The 21,728-nt window shown below is 43.4% G+C and overlaps 2 protein-coding genes across 2 annotated transcripts; one reads left to right on the top strand and one right to left on the bottom strand.

The window, feature by feature from the left end:
- Positions 1–5,257: 5,257 nt before the first annotated feature.
- Positions 5,258–13,420, bottom strand: LOC125799013 (serine/threonine-protein kinase WNK2-like). Its single transcript, XM_049474496.1, has 3 exons — positions 11,499–13,420; positions 11,090–11,444; positions 5,258–5,272 (listed from the first exon to the last, which is right to left on the bottom strand). Exons 1-3 carry the CDS (start codon positions 13,325–13,327, stop codon positions 5,258–5,260), a joined length of 2,199 nt encoding a protein of 732 aa, XP_049330453.1. The 5' UTR covers positions 13,328–13,420.
- A 1,857-nt stretch (positions 13,421–15,277) lies between these two features.
- On the top strand, positions 15,278–20,821 carry LOC125799116 (uncharacterized). The gene is made up of 2 exons (XM_049475099.1): positions 15,278–15,480; positions 17,442–20,821. Exon 2 carries the CDS (start codon positions 17,571–17,573, stop codon positions 20,004–20,006), a length of 2,436 nt encoding a protein of 811 aa, XP_049331056.1. The 5' UTR covers positions 15,278–15,480; positions 17,442–17,570; the 3' UTR covers positions 20,007–20,821.
- Positions 20,822–21,728: the final 907 nt, after the last annotated feature.

The raw sequence follows: 21,728 nt of genomic DNA, 5'->3' as shown, positions 1-21,728 counted from the left end.
CACAAAGTAGCACATAATTGTGAAGTTGAAAGAAAATGATACATGGTTTTCAAATTTTCAATCAAATAAAAATCTAAATGTGACCTTCAAAAATATTCATCCCCCTTTACTCTGAACCCCCTAAATAAAATCCAGTGCAATCAATTGTCCTCAGAAGTCACTTAATTAGTTAATAGAGTCCAGCTGTGTGTAATTTAGTCTCTGTAATCACTAGAATTCCTTTTGTATATCATATTTTTTTACTTACTTTCTATTTCTCCCTAAATTCTCTCAAACTGTTGCTTTGTTGTTTTAAAAAGCTTGTTTTATCACCAATACTGTTATTATTATTATTGTTGTTGTTATTGTTAGACAAGGGGAAATACCTGCATTAATCTATATCTATAATAATAAATACTACAATTTAAATATTGAGCAGGCCAGGTAGGTTTAAATTTTTTTCGTTTCTACTAAATGTTTTAAACTGTTATACTATATAAAACTATAGTATTTATTGTGTTTCAAAAGTTTATTTATTTAAATTCTTTAAAATATTTAATTTATTGTCACCAAGAATATCATTATCACAAAAATACCCTGCAGCTAAATGACCTACCAATTTATCATTAAAAAAAACTAAATACACATAAAGACCTAAATTATGCCAATTTTGAGAGAGAAAAAAGAATGAATACAATAACACACCTAAAAGGAAAAAATAATAACAAAAGCAGGATTTGTATCAGTCTTTATTTATGTAGACATAATGCTTGGGTGTATGTTTAATTCCAATTAGTTTGGGTGAAATGTAGAAAAATGTAATGATGATCAGACATAATTACGTTTGATTTTTATTAATAACAAAAAATAACAATAACAAACAACAACATATTCCAGAGTAGAAATAGTATATTTCATGGTAAAGGTCTGGGTCCTGTTTCCCTCTTAGCATTAAGAACATTTAAACATGGAGAGAGAGCTCAGTGTGAAGCTCGCTCAACCATCTCAGACTTGTCTTAGTGCTACGAAACATTTGGGAAACTGGTCCTAGACTGTTTTGTAACCCGAAAAAACAGGCTGGATGGCTCCCTCCTCAGTAATTGAACGATAGGTGGCAGTATGCATCTAATTAGCGATAAGAAAAAAACGCAGAAAAAGGCAATTGAGCTTCATGAGGTGAGCTTTCAGCTCAGGAGTCTATAAACAGTTTACACAGTTCCACTTTTCACTGTGGATATCAGCGGCGTCCATTCTGAAAAAAGAAATAATATTCCAGTTAAATGGTGAGTCTTTTTCCGAGCACTCAAATAGGCAGTCGCCAGTTGCTGAAAAGGCTAGTCGTTTAGGCAAGATCCCATATGTTCCGCGTTTTACCGTGTCCCCTAAACAATAAAGCAGTGTCAATGAGCATGATGTTGGCTGCGTCCAGAAACCCCAAAAGTGTCTCCTTTTTCCTACCGATCCTCCTCCTCTCCTCCGTGACCCAGAAACTGATTTCGTGAGGCCATCTTGCCGCCTGTCCGAATACCGTAGGAGACGAAAGAAGCCGCTTAAAATCCACCTGTAGTAGGCTTCCAACGGAGGTTACATCAGTGTATCCTACTCCGGAAGACTTTTAAGGATTTTCCAATGACATTACTGCATCCACGCCTATATTTATGATCCTATGTGTATCATGTTATACATATAAAAACATTATTTATAATATATATAATTTTAATTAATTCATTTATTTACTTATTTATTTTAACTTAGGGACTGATGAGGAAACTGAATCCCTCATAAGGCTGAGGTCAGACAGGGCTGCCAGAGTCACTGGTCAGAGATGCGGCCTAAAATGCGGCTGGGAGTAAACAGGATTTTATTGGAATATCTGAATTTTTGGCTGTGTGTGATAGAAATGTTCTGAAACGTGCTGAAAGTGAGCGTTGTGATTGGCTCAGTTCAACGGTAGTCAACATCCTATCTAAAAGGGATCAGCTGTCCCATTTCCCCAATTACAGCTCCTTCCCTCCATTCCTCCTCCTCCTCTCCTCTCCTCGATTCCTCCACCTTCTTCCGGGGTAGGAGAGGAGGAGTAGGAAAGGAGGAGTAGGAGAGGAGGAGTAAAAGTTTCTGGACGCAGCCGTTGTATTTATTTCCAAGAACAAAGCACAGAAAAGCTGGTCTGCAAATAAAAAACATGTTCTAAATGTTCTAAAGCAATTTGCGAGATCTTAGGCTTGTTAAGATCTCGCACTATAATCTTGCGATTGTGCGCGGCTGCAAGGCTCCTGACTCAGGCGCTGCATTTGCTCTGAGGAGGAGGAATGGAGGGAAGGAGCTGTAATTGGGGAAATGGGACTGCTGACCCCTTTTAGATAGGATGTTGACTACCGATGAACTGAGCCAATCAAAACGCTCACTTTCAGCACATGCCGGATACTGCCCAGCCAATCACAGCTTACGCATATAAAAATAAAAACGAGAAATCAATAAACACAACTCCAAAATCTAGAGATCATAACTTTGACAAGCATATTACGCTTCAAAGTACAGCCTGATTTGCTATTGATGAAGGTTGCATATGTAAATATTAAATTATTTTAATAGTGAAATGTGATTTCATTGAATGTAATAAAACGAAAAACGAATTAATAAATAATAAATATAATAATAAATATTATATTTTTCATACATGTTGAAATGATGTGTACATGTACAACATGTTACATATAGGGTCATTAATATACATACACACACGATTTAATGCAATTACTGCAATAAAGGAAAAAAACACGAAAGTGCCATTCCAGAAAAACGAGTATTTTAATCTTTGATTTAAAAATATCTAAAGTCAGAGCTTTTCTAACGTTTTCATTCAGTTACTTCTGTTTAAGAGCGGCATATAGGCAGGACTAACTACAATAGCACATAAATGTGTTTAAACTGTTAATGTAGTATTTTGTAAAATACTTATACACATTCAGCTTCACCGCTGTTCAGAAGTTAAAAAAAAAAGTTTAAAATAAAAAATGATAAACAGCGTAGTCTGTCTGAGGATTGGCTTAATAAAAAGTGATTGACAACGAAAGTGTAGAATCTGATTGGCTGCAGTCGAAAATGATTGACACATGCTCCGCCCTTTAGCCACGCCCACTGGGGGCTCTGGTCTGCAGCCCCCAACTGCGCGAGCCTAGAGACGCCCTGATGACGACAGAGCTTAATATCCATTGGTTAGAAGATCCGCGGACACCTATCACGTTTAAGTCTTTTCTTTGTAAAATATATATCTTTCCTCTAAAACCCTCTAAAGAGCAAATATTTACACTATCATATCTAGTAGTGAGACACTTCATTTTCACGCAGTATTCAACATATTTATTTGTTCATAATCAGCATTTTATATCATCAAAATAAGGCTCAAATATTTTAATTTTTAACTGTTTTATAAAACGTTCTGAACTGCTCTTATTAATTGTCTTTAAAAGCACTACATTACTATTTCACTGAGATCTACGTTTCTTTCCTTCTATTATTTTCTGTTGTGAATGCGCTAAACAATTAAAGCTGTGTCAATGACATGATGTATTTATATTCAAGAACAAAGAACAGAAAAGCTGGTCTGCAATAATAAAAGAATGTTCTAAAGCTAATTGTGTTGATTCATCTTCAGTGTCTGAAAATGTACTTTTCTGTGTCTGTGTCTTTTGAATTATGCACAATTAAATCGCATTCATTATTTAGTGCTACACAATACATTTTAAAATGCCAGTATGTTTTGTGAATACTTATAACATGTTTTTTTTATCTCAATTTAATACCATGCATGTCATCCCCTTTTCACTAATAAACTTCCGTTTTATTCACAACAGAAGTAAACAAACCGCGTGCTCATTGCGAGATCCGCTATTGTTCACGTGGGCTGCAGGTGGAGACCAACTTGACTTCTCCGCTCCTACACAGCTGCCATATAGCAGTAAAAAATCAAACTGTGTTTAAAAAAATCCACAAGTTAGAATGTTTTAATCACGCAGCTCTGGAACTGCAGTGAGCACTGCGCCCACATCAGCTCCTCTTTTTGTCACCACATAGCCTTAAAGCTATTTTATGTGTTTTGTACTGAGGCTATATGTTTAAAAAAAAGTTTGTTCAGAAAGTGCTTTATATCCTTAAATATTGTTAATTATATTAGAGTGGACGAAAGTAATTGTAAATTATGTTATTGTACTTGGTCTAAAATTCGTTTGATTAGAAATTGTTTTATATTCTTAGACATTGTTTATTATGTTAGAGTAGACGGAGAGGTCGGTTTTTAATTAAAATAAATAGGGTTTTTTTTATTAAATAATAGGTTTGAATGAGCGAAATGCTCATGCTTTTGTCACGTGGTCCCTGTCTGTTCTCATGTTTCTGTTTATTTACCTTTTCTGGCCCTGCCGCATGTCTGTGTTATATTCACACGTGACCTGTGCTCATTTGTAGCTCCGCCCCTTAGTCCTAGGTGTTTCCTGTTTCCCGTGTGTGTCCACCACTATTTATAGTCCGTGTTCCCTTTCTCTTGTGTCGGTCCTTTGGTCTGTTATGGTTGCGTCTCTGTTTCCCGTGTTTTCAGTTTAGTTTCAGTTGTTTATTTGTTTATTTTTGTTATTTGTTATTTGTTTAATAAATATACTCGCATTTGCGTCCGCTCTCCTCGTCATTCCTTGCTGCACCCTGATAGCTCCTTCAGTGTTACAATGTTAATTAACAGCATTCTGAACGGATTACGCTCATTCAAAAAGTCCTAAAAAGCCCAGTTTTAACATTTTACTTACTAACAAAATGTTTTGTTTAAATTGGGCTCGGGCTCGGGCTGAACGTGCACAGGCTCAGGCTGGATTTTTTTGGACTCGATCTAACCTCTACTGCTGCGTAGTAATGCTTTACTGTAACAATTTATAATCTGTCATTTTGCTTTGGGAACTGAAATGTCTTAAAATGGTCCTTTATCTGCCGAACCGAGTGCTTAAACACATGGGTGTGGTAGTGGGGAAAAAGTGGACCTGACTTCCCAGGGCCCGAGTAGGGAGAGGGGCCCATGATATTCCTGATTTTTTTTTTACTCACATTCCTTGTGTACTGGCATGCATAGTGGCCCACTGACATTGAGAGTGTACAGGGACCAGAATTTGCTGCTACGCCCCTGCTTATACACAGAAAGCACTGTGAATTAGAATTGTTGAAATCATACACTAAGTAGTGTATTTAATATACAGATATATATTAAAAATTTTACATTTTGCTAAGGGTTCAGGCTTCAGAGGTCCACACCCTGCAATCAAACCAGGAGAATACAGACAACTGTGTTGTCCTGTACCTCCACCAAGCTGTAAAGTGGGGGTACAAGTCCAGCGTAATGAGGACCCCGAACACAGACATATTACTAAACCACCTTTATCATACCAGTAGGGTCAACCTGACCCTATTTCTTAACCATGGAACTGGCTTGCATTGTAAGCTAGTGAATGTCTCTGAGCTAGCTGAATCTCTGGGATCTGAGTACTGCAGCACTCTTCTAAGTAATGTAGTTTCTAATGAAGACTGCAGCAGTGCTTTCAAGGGCAAAGAGAAAGTTGCTCCCTTAGAAACTGCAGCAAAACACACAATTTCAGATGACTTCCAGCGAGCTTTGTGGCATTGTGTCAGCAGTGAGCTCAAACCAGAGATGGAATCCTTCACATGTGTTATGTATGTCCATGGTCAACTGATTCATGGTCAACGTCATTATTACTGTGGGAACCAAGATGCTGCAAAAGATGGTGGGTGTTAACAGAGCCCTGGATGCAAGTTCCAAATTAGACCTAAACGCATGCCTCCCCAAGGTCTGTTTTATCCCATACACACACAAAGTAAATTGCCTGCTACAAAAGGGCAGATCAGCCAAAATTTGAAAGGCCAAACTCTTACCGTCAGGGCACGGGTTGGGAGAAGACAATGGAAGAGGGGGGTGTTAGAGCCGGTCTAGGCAGTTAGCTCCATCTTCCCTACTTCTATTGTTGACATTTTTGCAAAAACAAAAGAGACAGATGAGCATAAAAATTATTAGAACCACACTACACTATTATTCATTTTTAGTACATTATTGGATTTCATCAACAATTAGTTCTGCAGTTAATTAAATACACATGTGATCTATTAATTTTTTCAGCTATATAGAGTTAAACAATTCTATTGAACTCATTGGCCTAGAGTTGTGTAGAAAAGTGTGCTCCTTTCTCTCTGGAAGTTTTTAAACTAAAAGGCGGTTCTTTAATTTTCAGTTCTTTTAAATTTTTTAGGTGTAGTAAAGGGATAAAAAATAAGCCCCACAGGACATTTTTCATCCTGGTATCTGTTCGAATCTAAAAGTAGACTCTTCATTATGTGAATATAATGTATAATGTGAAAACATACATGCAACCTTAAAATTTTGCTTAATTCCTGATATTTTTCTCCCAGAATTTAGTCAAAATGTGTTAAAAATAACCATTCTGTGTTAAAAATCTAGACTAAGGTTTTAGTGAGTCTTTTTCTCAGCCCGAGCTTGCCTTGCGGCTTTCCGTAGCTCTCCTATTGGTTGTTAACATTGTTCACGTCTGTATTTGCATGAGCCAAGTCTCAAACCTCTGATAATATTAAACACGGTTAATTTGATCCGAATGCCAGAATGAGAAAAAGACTCACTAAAACCTTAGTCTAGATTTTTAACACGGTTGCGGAACTGGACGTGGATGAGACTCAGGTGATGGCTCAGAAACCACTATTCTCCTGAAGTGTACAAAAAGAGGAGAAACTGGTGGACAGAGTGGAACAGATAATAATCTTTTATAAATAATAACAATTTTATTTATGAATAATCTCAGAAAAAATCTAGTTGCAGACTGATCAGCGACACAGGGTCACAAATTACATAATTGTTTTGCTTTGGGGAAACAACTAACTCACCTGGCGCCTCTCCATTACCATGTTTTATCATGAGAACATGCCAGAACATAGGAGAATTAGTCATGTCATGCCAGAGAGTCTCTATAGTATCTATTCATAATACTGAAATCTGTACTTATGTCCTCAACACAGAACTATATCAAATGTTTTAGTACAACAGGGGGCTATGGCTCTAAAATAAAATCACAATATTTCATGGTATTTTCGTGATAACGATAGTCTCAGCAATATGACAAAACATTGAATTAAAAATATTATTTTAACAAAATGAAACAAACAAAATGAAAATTACATTTTACTATTACATACGATATCAATCAATCAATCAATCAATCAACCTTTATTTTCACTCGGGGGAAAAAAAACGTTGAGGGTGACCCTCATTTACAATGTATACAAAAATATACAAAATAAAAGAAGTACTCATTTGAAATCAACATTAATTAAAAATATATATGTAAAACAGAAAATTCTAAAAGAACCATAAAAAAAAAACTAATTTGACATAAAAAGTAAAAAAATATATAAAATAAGTGAATAGATAGTAGTAAAAATAAAGTAAAATGATAAGTGATTAAATGAATAATAGAACTAAGAACAAGAATGAAAAATTGACATAAAAAAATAATAATAAAAAATAAAAAAGTCATAATTAATAAACAAAAAATAAATGAAATAAAATAAAAAAATAATAAGAATATAAAAAATAAGAAAAAAGATAAACTAATAAAAAAGTAATTTAAAACAGTCACAGGCTTTCTGATGGTAATTAGAAACTAAAAGTTTAAAATGATTCAGTGATTCCAGCGAGCTGAGCTTCAACGTTTCCTGTAGCGAATTCCAGCTTGCTTGTGCACTGAAGCTAAAAGCAGATTTTCCCAGTTCACTAAAAACTCTGGGTACCTGACAGGTGATCCAGCTACTGAAGCGAGTCTGATATACATTATTATTAAGTGAGATCATTGAAGAGATATAAGATGGCAAATGCCCAAAGAGTGATTTATAGGTAAAAATTAGCCAATAAGACTCTCTTCGTGCAGCTAGTGAAGACCAACCAACTCTATCATATAGTGTACAGTGGTGAGTAGTGTTAGGGTCACCAGTGTAAGGGTAATAAATCTCAGAGCAGAATGGTAGATTAAATCTAATGGTCTGAGAACACTGGCGGACACTTTTTTATAAATTACATCACCATAGTCCAGGACTTCCAGTATGGTTGCCTCCACTATTCTTTTTCTAGTGTGCACGGGTAAACAGGATTTATTTCGATAAAGGAATCCAAGCTTTTGTCTGCACTTAATGGCGAGTTTGTTAATGTTGGATTTAAAAGAAAGTTTTTCATCGAGCCAGATGCCGAGATACTTATATGCTCTAACTTGTTTAATGGTGGATCCTGTCAGAGTAGTAATAGTTCTACTATTACGACTCCGGAAGAAATGTTGTCAGTTGAACAATTTAATGTTTTAACATATTTAGCAAAACAAAGATACATATATAAAGAGGTTATATTAACAGTCTATTATAACAGTCTTCTAGTAGAGTCTTTGGCGTAGGCCCCGTCATCGGCCCAGGGCTTGATTCATCTGGGCTCTGCAGATCCTGTTGTACGTTGGAGACAGGGGCGGAGCCAACTCCCGGGCAACCAAACGGGACCAACCTGCAGGCGGTGGGGAAGGAGGAGGGTAAGAACGACCATCAGCGTCTGAAAGGCAGCAAAGGTACTGAATGAGTGATCTTATTTAAAGGCAGAGGGAACAGCTGATTGGATAGGTAATTAGGTGACGTAGCATTGGAGTCTTTAGTAGAACTTTCGCTGCGCTTTCATTTCTGCTATTATGACTCCGGAAGAAATGTTGTCAGTTGAACAATTTAATGTTTTAACATATTTAGCAAAACAAAGATACATATATAAAGAGGTTATATTGAAACAGTCCTCTAGTAGAGTCTTTGGCGTAGGCCCCGTCATCGGCCCAGGGCTTGATTCATCTGGGGTCTGCAGATCCTGTCGTACATTGGAGACAGGGGCGGAGCAAACCCCAAAAGTGAAAGAATTAATATATATATATACCCACCAGTAAATCTTTACTTTATTCTACATCCTGTAATAAAAGAAACGATTGATTAATAATTAGCATAATAATAAACGATACCGTACTTTTAAACGATAGCTCTTTAGCACCGGTGACTGTGGACAGTGAAGTATTTCCTTTTATACCTCGGATATCCCCACGCATAAGTGAGTTTATTAGCATTTAACTCGTGGATTGTGTTAAGTGAGCACATGCTTGATGCATCTAAATGTGGGTGCCCTGTGCAGTAACAAGCAGAGTTAACGTGGGTGTAAGTGTCCAGTGATGCGCTTGCATTGCGCCAACTTTCCATGCTGTTAGTATGGGCCGATGCCCTCATTCATACATACGCTTGCTACGGGCCTGAGCGGGGTGCGCCCCCAAAGCGTACGGCGCGAGTCCTTCACTCATACATACGCTTGCTACGAGCCTGAGCGGGGTGCGCCCCTGAAGCGTACGGGCAGCGAGCCCTTCACTCATTCTTTTCTTCATTAGATCATTACATATTCATTCATTCAGTTATCCATTCATCCGAGCATGCGCGGGGAATGCCCCCAAACATACAGGCCATGTGCCTACATTCAAACATTTAATTCTTTCATTCTTTATTTATTAGGGTTCAAGCACCGAAGGTGCGTAGAACCCTATTGTTTTTGCTAAGATTTTTCTTCTTCTTCTTCTTATTAGGGGTTCGAGCACGTAGTGCTAGAAACCCTATTGTAATTGTTCTGATTATTATTAAGTTGGCTTGGAAAAGCCAACTTCTTGTTCTTCGTAATCTTCTTATTATTAAGTTGGCTTGGAAAAGCCAACTTATTGTTCTTCATAATCTTCTTATTAAGTTGGCTTGGAAAAGCCAACTTATTGTTCTTCGTAATCTTCTTATTATTATTATTAAGTTGGCTTTGGAAAAGCCAACTTATTGTTCTTCGTTTTCTTCTTATTATTATTATTCTTACGCCTTTTTTTCTGTACGCTACTCCTCCTAGAGCTTTTATCGTAGAATCACGAAACTTTCACGGATCGTAGGACCTATAGTGAATTACGTTGCTTGTGCTTTTTGGAGCGATTTATCGTACGGTTTTCGTAAAAACTTCGTAAACGTACGCATTTTTTCCCCATAGGAATGAATGGGAGAGAATTTTGAACGTCCGTGACGGTCACAATTTTTGAGATACAAACACCAAATTCGGCGAGCTTATAGATCTTATCGAGATCTTTAAATTAATAGGAGGTTGCGAAGCGATACGACGTACGGTTTTCGTACAATTGTCGTACGAAGTTTTCCCATAGAAATGAATGGGGGGCCCAGAGTTCCATCTCACACACGAGCAGCTCTGCGCACGGAACCCCTTCTCTCCCCTGCTCCTCCAGTACTGTGAGTGTATGGAGGAGCTGCTGTATGGAGCAGCTATCAGTCAAAAGTTTGGACACCACAGCCAGGGCTTTGCAACCACCTATTACCTGTTTAGCAACCACTCTCTCTTTCTCACTCTCTCTCTACTTCTCTCACTCTCTCTTTCTCACTCTCTCTCTACTTTTCACTCTCTCTTTTGCTCTCTACTTCTCTGTTTCTCACTCTCTCTTTTGCTCTTGTGGGGCCTAATTTAGGATATTGAAGAGCAAATGTGTACATTTCATATACTTGTTACGATGGAGACGGAGGGGTGTGAAGGAGGAGGAGGACGTAAGTGCAAAGATAATTATTTATTAAATAAACAAAACAAACACAGAAACGAAAACGGAATATATAAACTAAGGCTAAGACTAAGGTAAAGACTGGGATACAAACACTAAGATACAAGGCTGGGATACTGAGGCTAAACACTATAAACAGGAAACACGGTTAGATTTACAGACTAGAAAACACAAAAGACTCGACACAGCACGTACAAACAGAGGGGCTAAAATACAGGAGGAACACCTGGGCAGGGCTGATGAGGGGGCAGGGCTACAGATAAGACACAGGTGAGAACACTGATGGTTAGGGCAGGGCTAAGACGTGACAGATACACAACAGAAACACGTGGCTGTGAACACATGACAGGAAAACAGAGGGGAGGAGCACTAGGGAACAAATGAGGGAGAAACATAACACAGACATGGGCTAAGGTGTAACATAACCCCCCTTCAACGGCGCCACTACCAGGGGCGCCGAGAGAGAGAGGGAACAGAGGAAGGGAACAGACGGGACTAACGACCGAACAGGGGCTGAGACTGGACACGAGACTGGACACGAAACGGGGACAGGACCTGGAACGGAGACGGGATAGGGGACTGGACAGGAAATGGAAACTGGACAGGAGACGTAGACCGGGCAGGGAACTGAGACTGGGACTGGACAGGGGGTTCAGACTGAACAAACGACTGGACTGGGGACTGAGACTGGACAGGGAACAGAACACAGGGCTGAGACTGGACAGGGGGCTGAGACTGGACAGGGGGCTGAGACTGGACAGGGGGCTGAGACTGGACAGGGGGCTGGACACTAGACAGGGACTGGACAAAACTGGACAGGGGAACTGGAACCATGACAGAGACGGGGACAGAAACAAATACAGTGACTGGGACGGGAACAGAAACACCACCGGGGACAGGAATGGGAACAAACACAGACACTGGGACCAGGACAGGGAGAGACATGGGAACAAACATTGGTGGGTGCCCAGGACTGGCAAAAGTCTGTAGGGAAGTCCAAGGAGCCAGCCTGGGCACAGTTCTGGGGGCAAAGACAGGAGGCCTCGGAGCAGGCCGGGAATAACGGGGCTTGGGACCAAACAAAGATCTGGGAGTAGGCTTGGGGGTGTACAAAGTTCTGGGAGCAGGTACCGGGTCAGGGGCAGTGGGTACCACATGGGTGGCAGGCACTGCTGGTGCTGGAGCTGAGGCTGTAGCAGCGGGAGCTGCTGGTGCTGGAGCTGAGGCTGTAGCAGCGGGAGCTGCTGGTGCTGGAGCTGAGGCTGTAGCAGCGGGAGCTGCTGGTGCTGGAGCTGAGGCTGTAGCAGCGGGAGCTGCTGGTGCTGGAGCTGAGGCTGTAGCAGCGGGAGCTGCTGGTGCTGGAGCTGAGGCTGTAGCAGCGGGAGCTGCTGGTGCTGGAGCTGAGGCTGTAGCAGCGGGAGCTGCTGGTGCTGGAGCTGAGGCTGTAGCAGCGGGAGCTGCTGGTGCTGGAGCTGGGGCTGTAGCAGCGGGAGCTGCTGGTGCTGGAGCTGGGGCTGTAGCAGCGGGAGCTGCTGGTGCTGGAGCTGAGGCTGTAGCAGCGGGAGCTGCTGGTGCTGGAGCTGAGGCTGTGGCAGCGGGAGCTGCTGGTGCTGGAGCTGAGGCTGTGGCAGCGGGAGCTGCTGGTGCTGGAGCTGAGGCTGTGGCAGCGGGAGCTGCTGGTGCTGGAGCTGAGGCTGTGGCAGCGGGAGCTGCTGGTGCTGGAGCTGAGGCTGTGGCAGCGGGAGCTGCTGGTGCTGGAGCTGAGGCTGTGGCAGCGGGAGCTGCTGGTGCTGGAGCTGAGGCTGTGGCAGCGGGAGCTGCTGGTGCTGGAGCTGAGGCTGTGGCAGCGGGAGCTGCTGGTGCTGGAGCTGAGGCTGTGGCAGCGGGAGCTGCTGGTGCTGGAGCTGAGGCTGTGGCAGCGGGAGCTGCTGGTGCTGGAGCTGAGGCTGTGGCAGCGGGAGCTGCTGGTGCTGGAGCTGAGGCTGTGGCAGCGGGTGCTGGAGCTGGAGCTGTGGCAGCGGGTGCTGGAGCTGGAGCTGTGGCAGCGGGTGCTGGAGCTGGAGCTGTGGCAGCGGGTGCTGGAGCTGGAGCTGTGGCAGCGGGTGCTGGAGCTGGAGCTGTGGCAGCGGGTGCTGGAGCTGGAGCTGTGGCAGCGGGTGCTGGAGCTGGAGCTGTGGCAGCGGGTGCTGGAGCTGGAGCTGAGGCAGCGGGTGCTGGAGCTGAGGCTGAGGCAGCGGGTGCTGGAGCTGGAGCTGAGGCTGGAGCAGTGGGTGCTGCTGGTGCTTGAGCTGGAGCTGAGGCTGGAGCAGTGGGTGCTGCTTGAGCAGGCGCGGCGGGTGCAGCTTGAGCAGGCGCGGCGGGTGCAGCTTGAGCAGGCGCGGCGGGTGCAGCTTGAGCAGGCGCGGCGGGTGCAGCTTGAGCAGGCGCGGCGGGTGCAGCTTGAGCAGGCGCGGCGGGTGCAGCTTGAGCAGGCGCGGCGGGTGCAGCTTGAGCAGGCGCGGCGGGTGCAGCTTGAGCAGGCGCGGCGGGTGCAGCTTGAGCAGGCGCGGCGGGTGCAGCTTGAGCAGGCGCGGCGGGTCTAGGAGCTCGTGACCTGGGAGTAGGCACAGGAGCAGAGGCTGGACCCCCATGCACATGAACTGGGGTAACAGCGGGCACAGAGTCAGAGGCGGCCGGGGCCGCGGGAACTGGGTCAGAGGCGGCCGGGGCCGCGGGAACTGGGTCAGAGGCGGCCGAGGCCGCGGGAACTGGGTCAGAGGCGGCCGGGGCCGCGGGAACTGGGTCAGAGGCGGCCGGGGCCGCGGGCACAAAGTCAGAGACGGCCGGAGCCGCGGGCAGCGCAGAAACAGAGGCGGTGGGTCCTGCTGGCGTGAGCGCGGCAGGCACCGCTGACGTGGAGGCGGCTGGCACCGCTGGCGAAGAAGCCGCTTCAGCGGGAGCTGAGAGTGCGGCTGCCGCCAAGATCCGGACAGGAGCTGCAGATTCAGCAGTGGGCGTGGCTGTGAACACCGGACCGGAGCTTGCTTCCGGAGCCGGAGTCGAAGATCTGGAAGCCAGCCGCGCTGGAGAGCTGGAAGCCGGCCGCGCTGGAGTGCTGGAAGTCGGCCGCGCTGGAGAGCTGGAAACCGGCCGAGCTGGAGTACTGGAAGCCGGCCGAGCTGGAGTGCTGGAAGCCGGCCGCGCTGGAGTGCTGGAAGTCGGCCGCGCTGGAGAGCTGGAAGCCGGCCGAGCTGGAGAGCTGGAAGTCGGCCGGGCTGGAGAGTGCGGTGGAGCTAACATGCTAGTTAGCTTAGCTGGAGCTGGGCCGACACTCTCCACCCCGCGGAGAGGCGCCGGGAGCGGTTCATCCCCCCGAATTAGCTCCGCGAGGAACCGGAGATATTCCAGGTCCGCCTTCCTCGTGGCATTCCACTTTGCTACGTCCATATTTCGGTCGAGTCTTATGTTACGATGGAGACGGAGGGGTGTGAAGGAGGAGGAGGACGTAAGTGCAAAGATAATTATTTATTAAATAAACAAAACAAACACAGAAACGAAAACGGAATATATAAACTAAGGCTAAGACTAAGGTAAAGACTGGGATACAAACACTAAGATACAAGGCTGGGATACTGAGGCTAAACACTATAAACAGGAAACACGGTTAGATTTACAGACTAGAAAACACAAAAGACTCGACACAGCACGTACAAACAGAGGGGCTAAAATACAGGAGGAACACCTGGGCAGGGCTGATGAGGGGGCAGGGCTACAGATAAGACACAGGTGAGAACACTGATGGTTAGGGCAGGGCTAAGACGTGACAGATACACAACAGAAACACGTGGCTGTGAACACATGACAGGAAAACAGAGGGGAGGAGCACTAGGGAACAAATGAGGGAGAAACATAACACAGACATGGGCTAAGGTGTAACAATACTAAAGCACACTTGGCCTCATATGAGCAAGTTCATTAAGTTCGCTCATCCTCTGTTTGCTCTCTCCCGTAACAGGTCTAGGCCTGTACCTAATATATCTCAAAGAGAGACAGCTGTTATAAGATAACAGGACATAATTGGCTAGCTCCCCGGAAAATGCTATATGATGACTGGGGAGCTTATCTCTAAACTCATTAGGTAGAGGCCAGCATATCTCTAAATTCATTAGATAGACCAGATGGCCACATAGACTCCCACTCCATGGGAACATCAAACAAAGTGAAGGTCAACATTTTTAAAAAAACTATACCATGTTGACTTGGTCACAATTAAATTCAATTATGGGACTGATGGCATAATGCCCATAACCTTGACCGGGAAAAAAACCCTCCTGTTTGGGAACAATTATGTTCAACCGATATATGGTTATATAACGGTAAAAGGCGGAGCCTAAAGCCCCCACCTTTGGTTTGCCCAAATACTGTATAAAAGAGCATGTAATCCTTTGTCTCATCAGAAGACTGGATCCTTCTGATTAAAACTGGCTGACTTCAAGACAATAAAGAACATCTTAAAGAACTTCGAAGACCTCCATCTTCTCCTTTCTTTAACTTAAGGCACTCGTCTGTTGATTATTTTATTTCCTTTGAATTTAACGCTGTGTAGTGATGCATGACTAGATAACTTTTAAAGAGTCTATTTTAAGCTAGCCCAAGGCTTCCCTTTAAGGGAGGCCAAGAGTCGTCAGATTACGAACGGCATTTTGGCGCCCAAGACGCGGGGCCCCGAAAAGAGCCCATACGCAGTAACGATTAGAGACAAGCAGCCGTGACATCGTGTGGCGAAGAAGACAATCCTCTTCAAGGAACGGTGAGCATTACACCTTTTTCAATTTAATTACTGAAAAAGAACTAGTGTGTTTTTGCTCACAAAAGATGTCATTGCTTTAGAAGTTAAAGACAAAAACTAAAACTTCATAAAAGATAAAGTAACATTTAATTGAATGACAAGCAGACGAGCGCTATGACTTAAAGAAAGATATATACATGTTTTTAGAAATATGTGTATAGCAAAACAAATTGAAATCAATTGACCAAATATAATGAAATACTTGATGAGTACTTCTAGCGTCTAGACGCCTAAATCCAAGTAAAATTAACCAAAATTCAAGTAAATTACAATAAAATAATCGTATGTTAACTGTCTGTCTAATATATGTTGTATGTTTATCTCCCGGGCGTTAAAGACGGGAAACGTCATAAGGTGCGATCTAGAAAGCACGACGTTAGATTTAATATAAGCACATGAGAAAAAGAGAATAAGTACAGGAAAAAGAGATATAAATAAGAGCGACGCCAGAAAGTGAAGCGTGCGCCAAAAGAGATATAAGTAAAAGCGACGCCTGAGAGAGAGCGTGCGCTGGAAAAAGGCCTAAGAGAGTAAGAGATAGATGGGAAAAGACTTGGACACCCGTCTGTTTAACAGAGGGTCTTAAGAAAACCAAGTCCGTCTTTTTGTTCCATGAGCGCAAGTTGAGACACTCTATCCTGACTGTTTTTACAGCGGAGATTGATTCTCACTCGGAGAAAAACGCTTAGTGCAGAATACCACTGTAACTGACAGAGAGACGAGGGAATAACTATTCAATTCTGACTAGTGGGGTATATTTTTTGTGTTGTCTGTTAAAATCTGTGTTAGTATTGTCTGAGATCTCTAGCTTATTTTAATAACTGCTTAAATTGTGTTAGAACTTAAGTGAAATGTTTAAAATGACTGTGACTTTATAGATAACCTGTTTAGATGTTGTTAGTGTTATTTGAAGTTGTTTAGTGATGAGCCCACCCAGAAAAGTATTGAGAATTTGTAATAGAGTGATAATCTCCTGTTTAGTGACTGTAACCGTACACCATAGGCGTGGCATTTTTCGTAGAGTGGACTTTCGTGTTGTCCTTGTAAGGAGAGTTGGTCGTGAGGTGGTTAAGGGCGTAAAACGGCTGCAGACGTTTTTAGAACCTGAGACCTATAGAAGAGTGTTAGAATGCATCCGCCAACTACAAGATTGGAGTCGGTAAAGCAATATGCTAAATTACAGTACAGAAATTTGATAATAACCATAACCACAGTAACAGTGGTTTATCAAAAGTTCCCAATTGATTTAGAAGCCAGCGAAAGAGCTGACAGAACCATGAGGTACTGCAAACAGTACCGACCAAGTAATTGGAAACTGTTTGAAGTATGGATTGGTGAAATTATGGTCTTCACATCCAAATTATGGCTCTCCTCCCTATTGAGCGGCCAAAGTAGATTCAAGGGTATGACTCACTTACAGATGCGTCTGCAGGGCTTAACAGCCCCAGGACCATCAATTGCAATTGACATCGCACAGACACGTAGAATTCGGAGAAGAGTAAACAGAGCCCGAATTAAAGCTCACCGAAAACAGCGTAGACGAGAAGAAGCTAGAGAGATGAAGCTAATTAAGAAATGGAGTGCGTCGCGAGCACCAGAGCAAGAAGAGGAGTATCTAGTGTAAATATTTACCTAAGGTGTACAGGCTGTATATGCGCTGGCTGTAAAACATGCACACACTCACATACGCTTGTGTAATCTCACACACACACATAATGACCTGCCCATATATGGACATGCACGCACATACATAGATTCACAGGCACACACACATCCACACACTATAACATGTAAGTACTGTATTAACTCCTGAGCTAAACCAAAGACAATTATGGTTGTGGTTCCTCAATAAATTAACAAGGGTGCAATATACTAATTTTGATCTTGAAATCTATTTTTGAAATATAAATATATTCTCTCAGTTTCCTTTTAGAAAGCCTCAATCAACTGGACACAGTCCCACTTGAGGAGAAAACGAGAGACTAACGTGGCGACACCCTTCACGCAGAAACAGATAAGAATATATTTTACTCCTTCTTGACTCATTCATCATGGGTGGTAAAAATACCAAGACTTGCAAAAATGAAGTAGACCCAGTACAGCTCCTTATTGAAAAAGGGGTTGGCACTTATGCTGAACTTACTCAGTGTATGGCTAGGTGGCATAAACTGACAGCTAAGGCTGATAAACAATGGCCCCTTGCAGGGACTTTTGACACAGAGCTGTGCAACATGATACATGCCTTAGAGCAAGAATCCTATGTATGGAATAGCCGACAGAGAATTAAGCAGCAGCGTAGGCTGATTTTGCTGAGAGCATTTATGGACCATGGCCCTAAGCCAACTAATGCCCCGGCAAGCCCTACCAGTCCCATTCCAATTCCAGAGAGACCTCCACCATATGCCTCTGAACGCACACCGACTACAGGGATTTACCCTGCAATGGAACTGGGCTGGCCGGATGCTTCAATTGAATTAAAAGGAACCCTGAGTTTTGAGAGAACATCAGATGAAACAAGTGACCCACCAACTACCACACCTGCGACCACACAAGAAGCTGGAGAAGGTTGCAGTAAATACACACCCAGAACGCTAGCACCAACCTGGACAAGACCAAGCCCCGCCCAAGCCATACCCACTGCAGGTGGCCCCTCGATGCACGAGGAACAGATGAGTGGTGAGACCACACCAAAGAGCAACTATGAAAGCAGCATGCACGAGCCCTCTGTTAGAGCCAAAGAACCAAGATCACGCACCCCAGCTGATGAAGAACATCCTTCAGATATAGAAGACCAATGTCCTCAAGTGCGATTCCTAACAGCTCCATTACAGCGGAGGGTTACTGGCGTATTGGAAATAGAGCCTGAAGCGAGCGCCAGACAGCGACGAGACAACTTTGAGGACACATATAACAAAACGGAGAAGGCTATAGAAGAAGAACTCAAAAAACTAATTAATAAAGGTGTCCCAAAGAACTCAACAACCTCACACGTTGCACACGGTCTGCGTAGAAGCCGATCTATTGAGCTTCAAAGTCCAGTAATGCAGGATGAACTTGCTGACTCAGATTTCCCTCGCACGGACTCTGAAGAGGATGAGGACCTAATTGGCTGGACAGCGACTCTTGACCGAACACCAACCCAAGGTCCAAGACGCTCTGAACGTATAAGACAGAGACTGAGGTCCCACCAGCTTAGACCGTCCAAGTCATCCCATTTCTTCCCCATCATTGCCCAGGCCCAGGGTAGTAGTTCATATGTGCCCTGGTCCTTTATGGACTTGAAAGGCCTGGTTGAGCAATTACCCAACATAACCACAGGAGGACAGAAGTGGATCACTGCTTTTGAAGATAAGACATCAGGCTACACTATAGCCATTGGAGATATAAAGGCTATCCTGTCACACTCCGTTGGAAAAACCAAAATGGAGGACATATTTTCACTGGCCAAGTACAGAAACCTGGCAACAAAACAATGCTTTGAAGACATACCTTTCAACGCCTACCGAAACAAAATCTGGGATGCCATTCGTGAAGAATTCCCAACTGACATGGATCCAAGTCAACTGGATTCACTTGAACTGAAACCTGACACCCCTGCCATTGAATACATCACCAATTTTCAAAAGAAATGGCTAGAAGAAACGGGTACTGCTTGGAACTCCTCCAACCAGTGTCTGTTTAAGATGATGCTGAGAAAGAGCTTGCCCAAGGAAGTGCAAGATGCACTTGATGAGGTCGTGGGTCTAAATAATATGGATTGGAACATGTTTAAAGATCACATCGTCCATCATGCGGAGCGATACAAGAAAAAGAAGGCTCAGAATAAAGAAGAGTTGGAGAAAATAGCCTTGCAGCTACAAAGAGCACAGCTGACAGAGTTGAAAAAGAAAGATAAGAAACTAGCTGACCTCATGGCAGTGGTGGCCTCTGATAAACCCAAAGCACCAAGTGCGACTGACCAGATTTTGCCTGTACTGACCACGCAAGCACCTGTACAACAACCAATGCAAAACCCACAGGGGATGCAGCCACAACAAGTTGTTCCTGCACCGCAGACGTTTCCTGCACCTACAACTCCAATGATGCCGATCAATGCAATGCCACAAAACCAAAGCATGCAGCCCAATGCTGTCCCGATTGCCAACCCCAATCTTAACCCACTCCAACAACCTGTGCCACCTGTTAATGTTTATGTTAACACAGGATCGGGAAACAGGGGAGGACTCAGAGGAAGAGGAAGAGGTAGAGGCCGTGGGATGCCAAGGCCTAATAACAACCCATTCCGCATGCCTAATGCGCAGACCCTGGATCAATTAGACACATTTGACATTTCAGGCCAAAAATTCCAACAAGGTCAAGGATACCAGCAAGGTCAAACCTACCTACAAGGCCAAGGCTATCGACAGGCTGGAGCTTCTCCTGTTTGTTACACATGTCACCAACCTGGCCATTACTCAAGAAACTGTCCGAATGCTGGATGGTTCTGAAGATGCCCGGAAAGCCTTGAGGGGGAGAATATTCAATTGGCAGTATCAAATTCATCTAGCAGTGACCCAAAAGTACAGGTTAAAATTAATGGTGAGAAAAACATATTGTTCTTAATTGATACAGGAGCCACCCACTCCGTAATTGGTCCAGAAGGAGTAAATCTTCCCCTGTCCTCTCATCAACTAAGGGCACAAGGCTTTTCAGGGAAAACACAAACATTAAGATTTACAGAACCTGTACACTTAACCATAAATGAGCAAACTGTGGTAGCTCCCCTATTATATTCAGAAGCATGCCCAGCTAATCTCCTAGGTAGAGATATACTATGTAAATTGAGGGCAGATATCAGATGTTCACCCACTGGATTGTGTATAGACTTCCCAACCCCAGTATACCAAATGTACATAAAAGCAAAAGAGGGAAGACCTATCAAAGACTTGCCAACAGTTTATTGGCTAAGGCTAGTAGATAGCCTACTCGACAGGCTCTACCACAAGTGGGAGCCTTGGATCGAGAGCCATAGACCTGACATGAAAAAGGTGTCAGATGATCTGCACTGTACTCTTTTGTACGATCATGATAACTCACAGACTGAATATGATGCATGTTGGCAACAGTGCCTACAGGGCAAATCAATCACATTAAGGACAGGAGATATGATCATAGGTCCCCAAGGAGTCGCTGTAGAAGCTATTCTGGATGACAACTTGTTACAATGGTACAAGGTTGAGAATTCTGTACCACATGTGTCTCTTATGGTTGCTAAATACAATCAACCAATGGACTTAGGTCCGATGGTGTTGGCTAGCAAAAAGATGACATGGATTGAAACAGATGATCAGTGTGTTTTCGAATCGGCTGATCGAACATACTATAAAATAACCACCAAGTCTGTTAATAGAACAATAGCTGAAAAGGTTGCTGTGGATAGATTAGCACCATATATTCAAGCTAAACTAACCCAGGAGCAGGAAGAACTGTTAAAGGCGGTACCTGAGCAATTGTGGACCAAACACCACACTGATGTAGGCTTTATTAGATCTGTAGAGCCAGTCCAAGTGACTCTAAAGCCAAACGCCAGATTACCTTACCAAAGACAATACCCACTGAGTAAGGCTGCGTTTGAGGGTATTAAGCCAACAATTGAGGGCTTGTTACAGGCAGGAGTCCTAGTACAAACAACCAGTCGATGCAATACTCCAATTTACCCTGTGAAAAAACCCAACTCTGATAAATGGCGCTTAGTACATGACTTGAGAGCTGTAAATGCTGTTGTGGAAGGCGAAACTCCTGTAGTGCCTGACCCACACACCCTACTCTCAAATATCCCTTTTGATGCTACGTTTTATAGTGTCATTGACCTCTGCTCTGCATTTTTCAGCATTCCACTCGATGAGCAATCCAGATTTTTGTTCGCATTTACATATGGAGGCAAACAATACACGTACACCCGCATGCCACAAGGCTTTAGTGAAAGCCCCAGCATATTTAACAAAACAGTAGCACAAGACCTAGGTGACATCGAAATCAACAGTACATTGATTATGTATTTTGACGATCTGCTAATTGCTTCCAAAACTAAACAGGAATGTGAACAAGATACAATAACAGTCTTAACCAAATTGGCAGAGAAAGGCCACAAGGTTAGCAAGGCCAAGTTGCAATTTTGTGCTGAAGAAGTAGACTACCTTGGCAGACGCTTAAAAGGAAACAAGCGCACA

Source organism: Astyanax mexicanus, chromosome 2, assembly GCF_023375975.1.
Source record: "Astyanax mexicanus isolate ESR-SI-001 chromosome 2, AstMex3_surface, whole genome shotgun sequence".
NCBI lineage: Eukaryota > Metazoa > Chordata > Actinopteri > Characiformes > Acestrorhamphidae > Astyanax > Astyanax mexicanus.
The sequence above is the reverse complement of the archived record's forward strand: the minus strand, read 5'-3'. Positions and strand labels throughout refer to the sequence as shown.

What these genes read in the sequence shown, in the direction of transcription:
- LOC125799013 (XM_049474496.1), bottom strand. Translation starts at nt 13,327, where the DNA reads ATGTGCATGGGGGTCCAGCCTCTGCTCCTGTGCCTACTCCCAGGTCAC. An exon ending in CAGTTCCCCTGTCCAGTTTT is followed by an intron (nt 11,445 to 11,498) that starts GTCCAGTCCCTG and finishes CCCCCTGTCCAG; the next exon opens with TCTCAGCCCCCTGTCCAGTC.
- LOC125799116 (XM_049475099.1), top strand. Translation starts at nt 17,571, where the DNA reads ATGGGTGGTAAAAATACCAAGACTTGCAAAAATGAAGTAGACCCAGTA.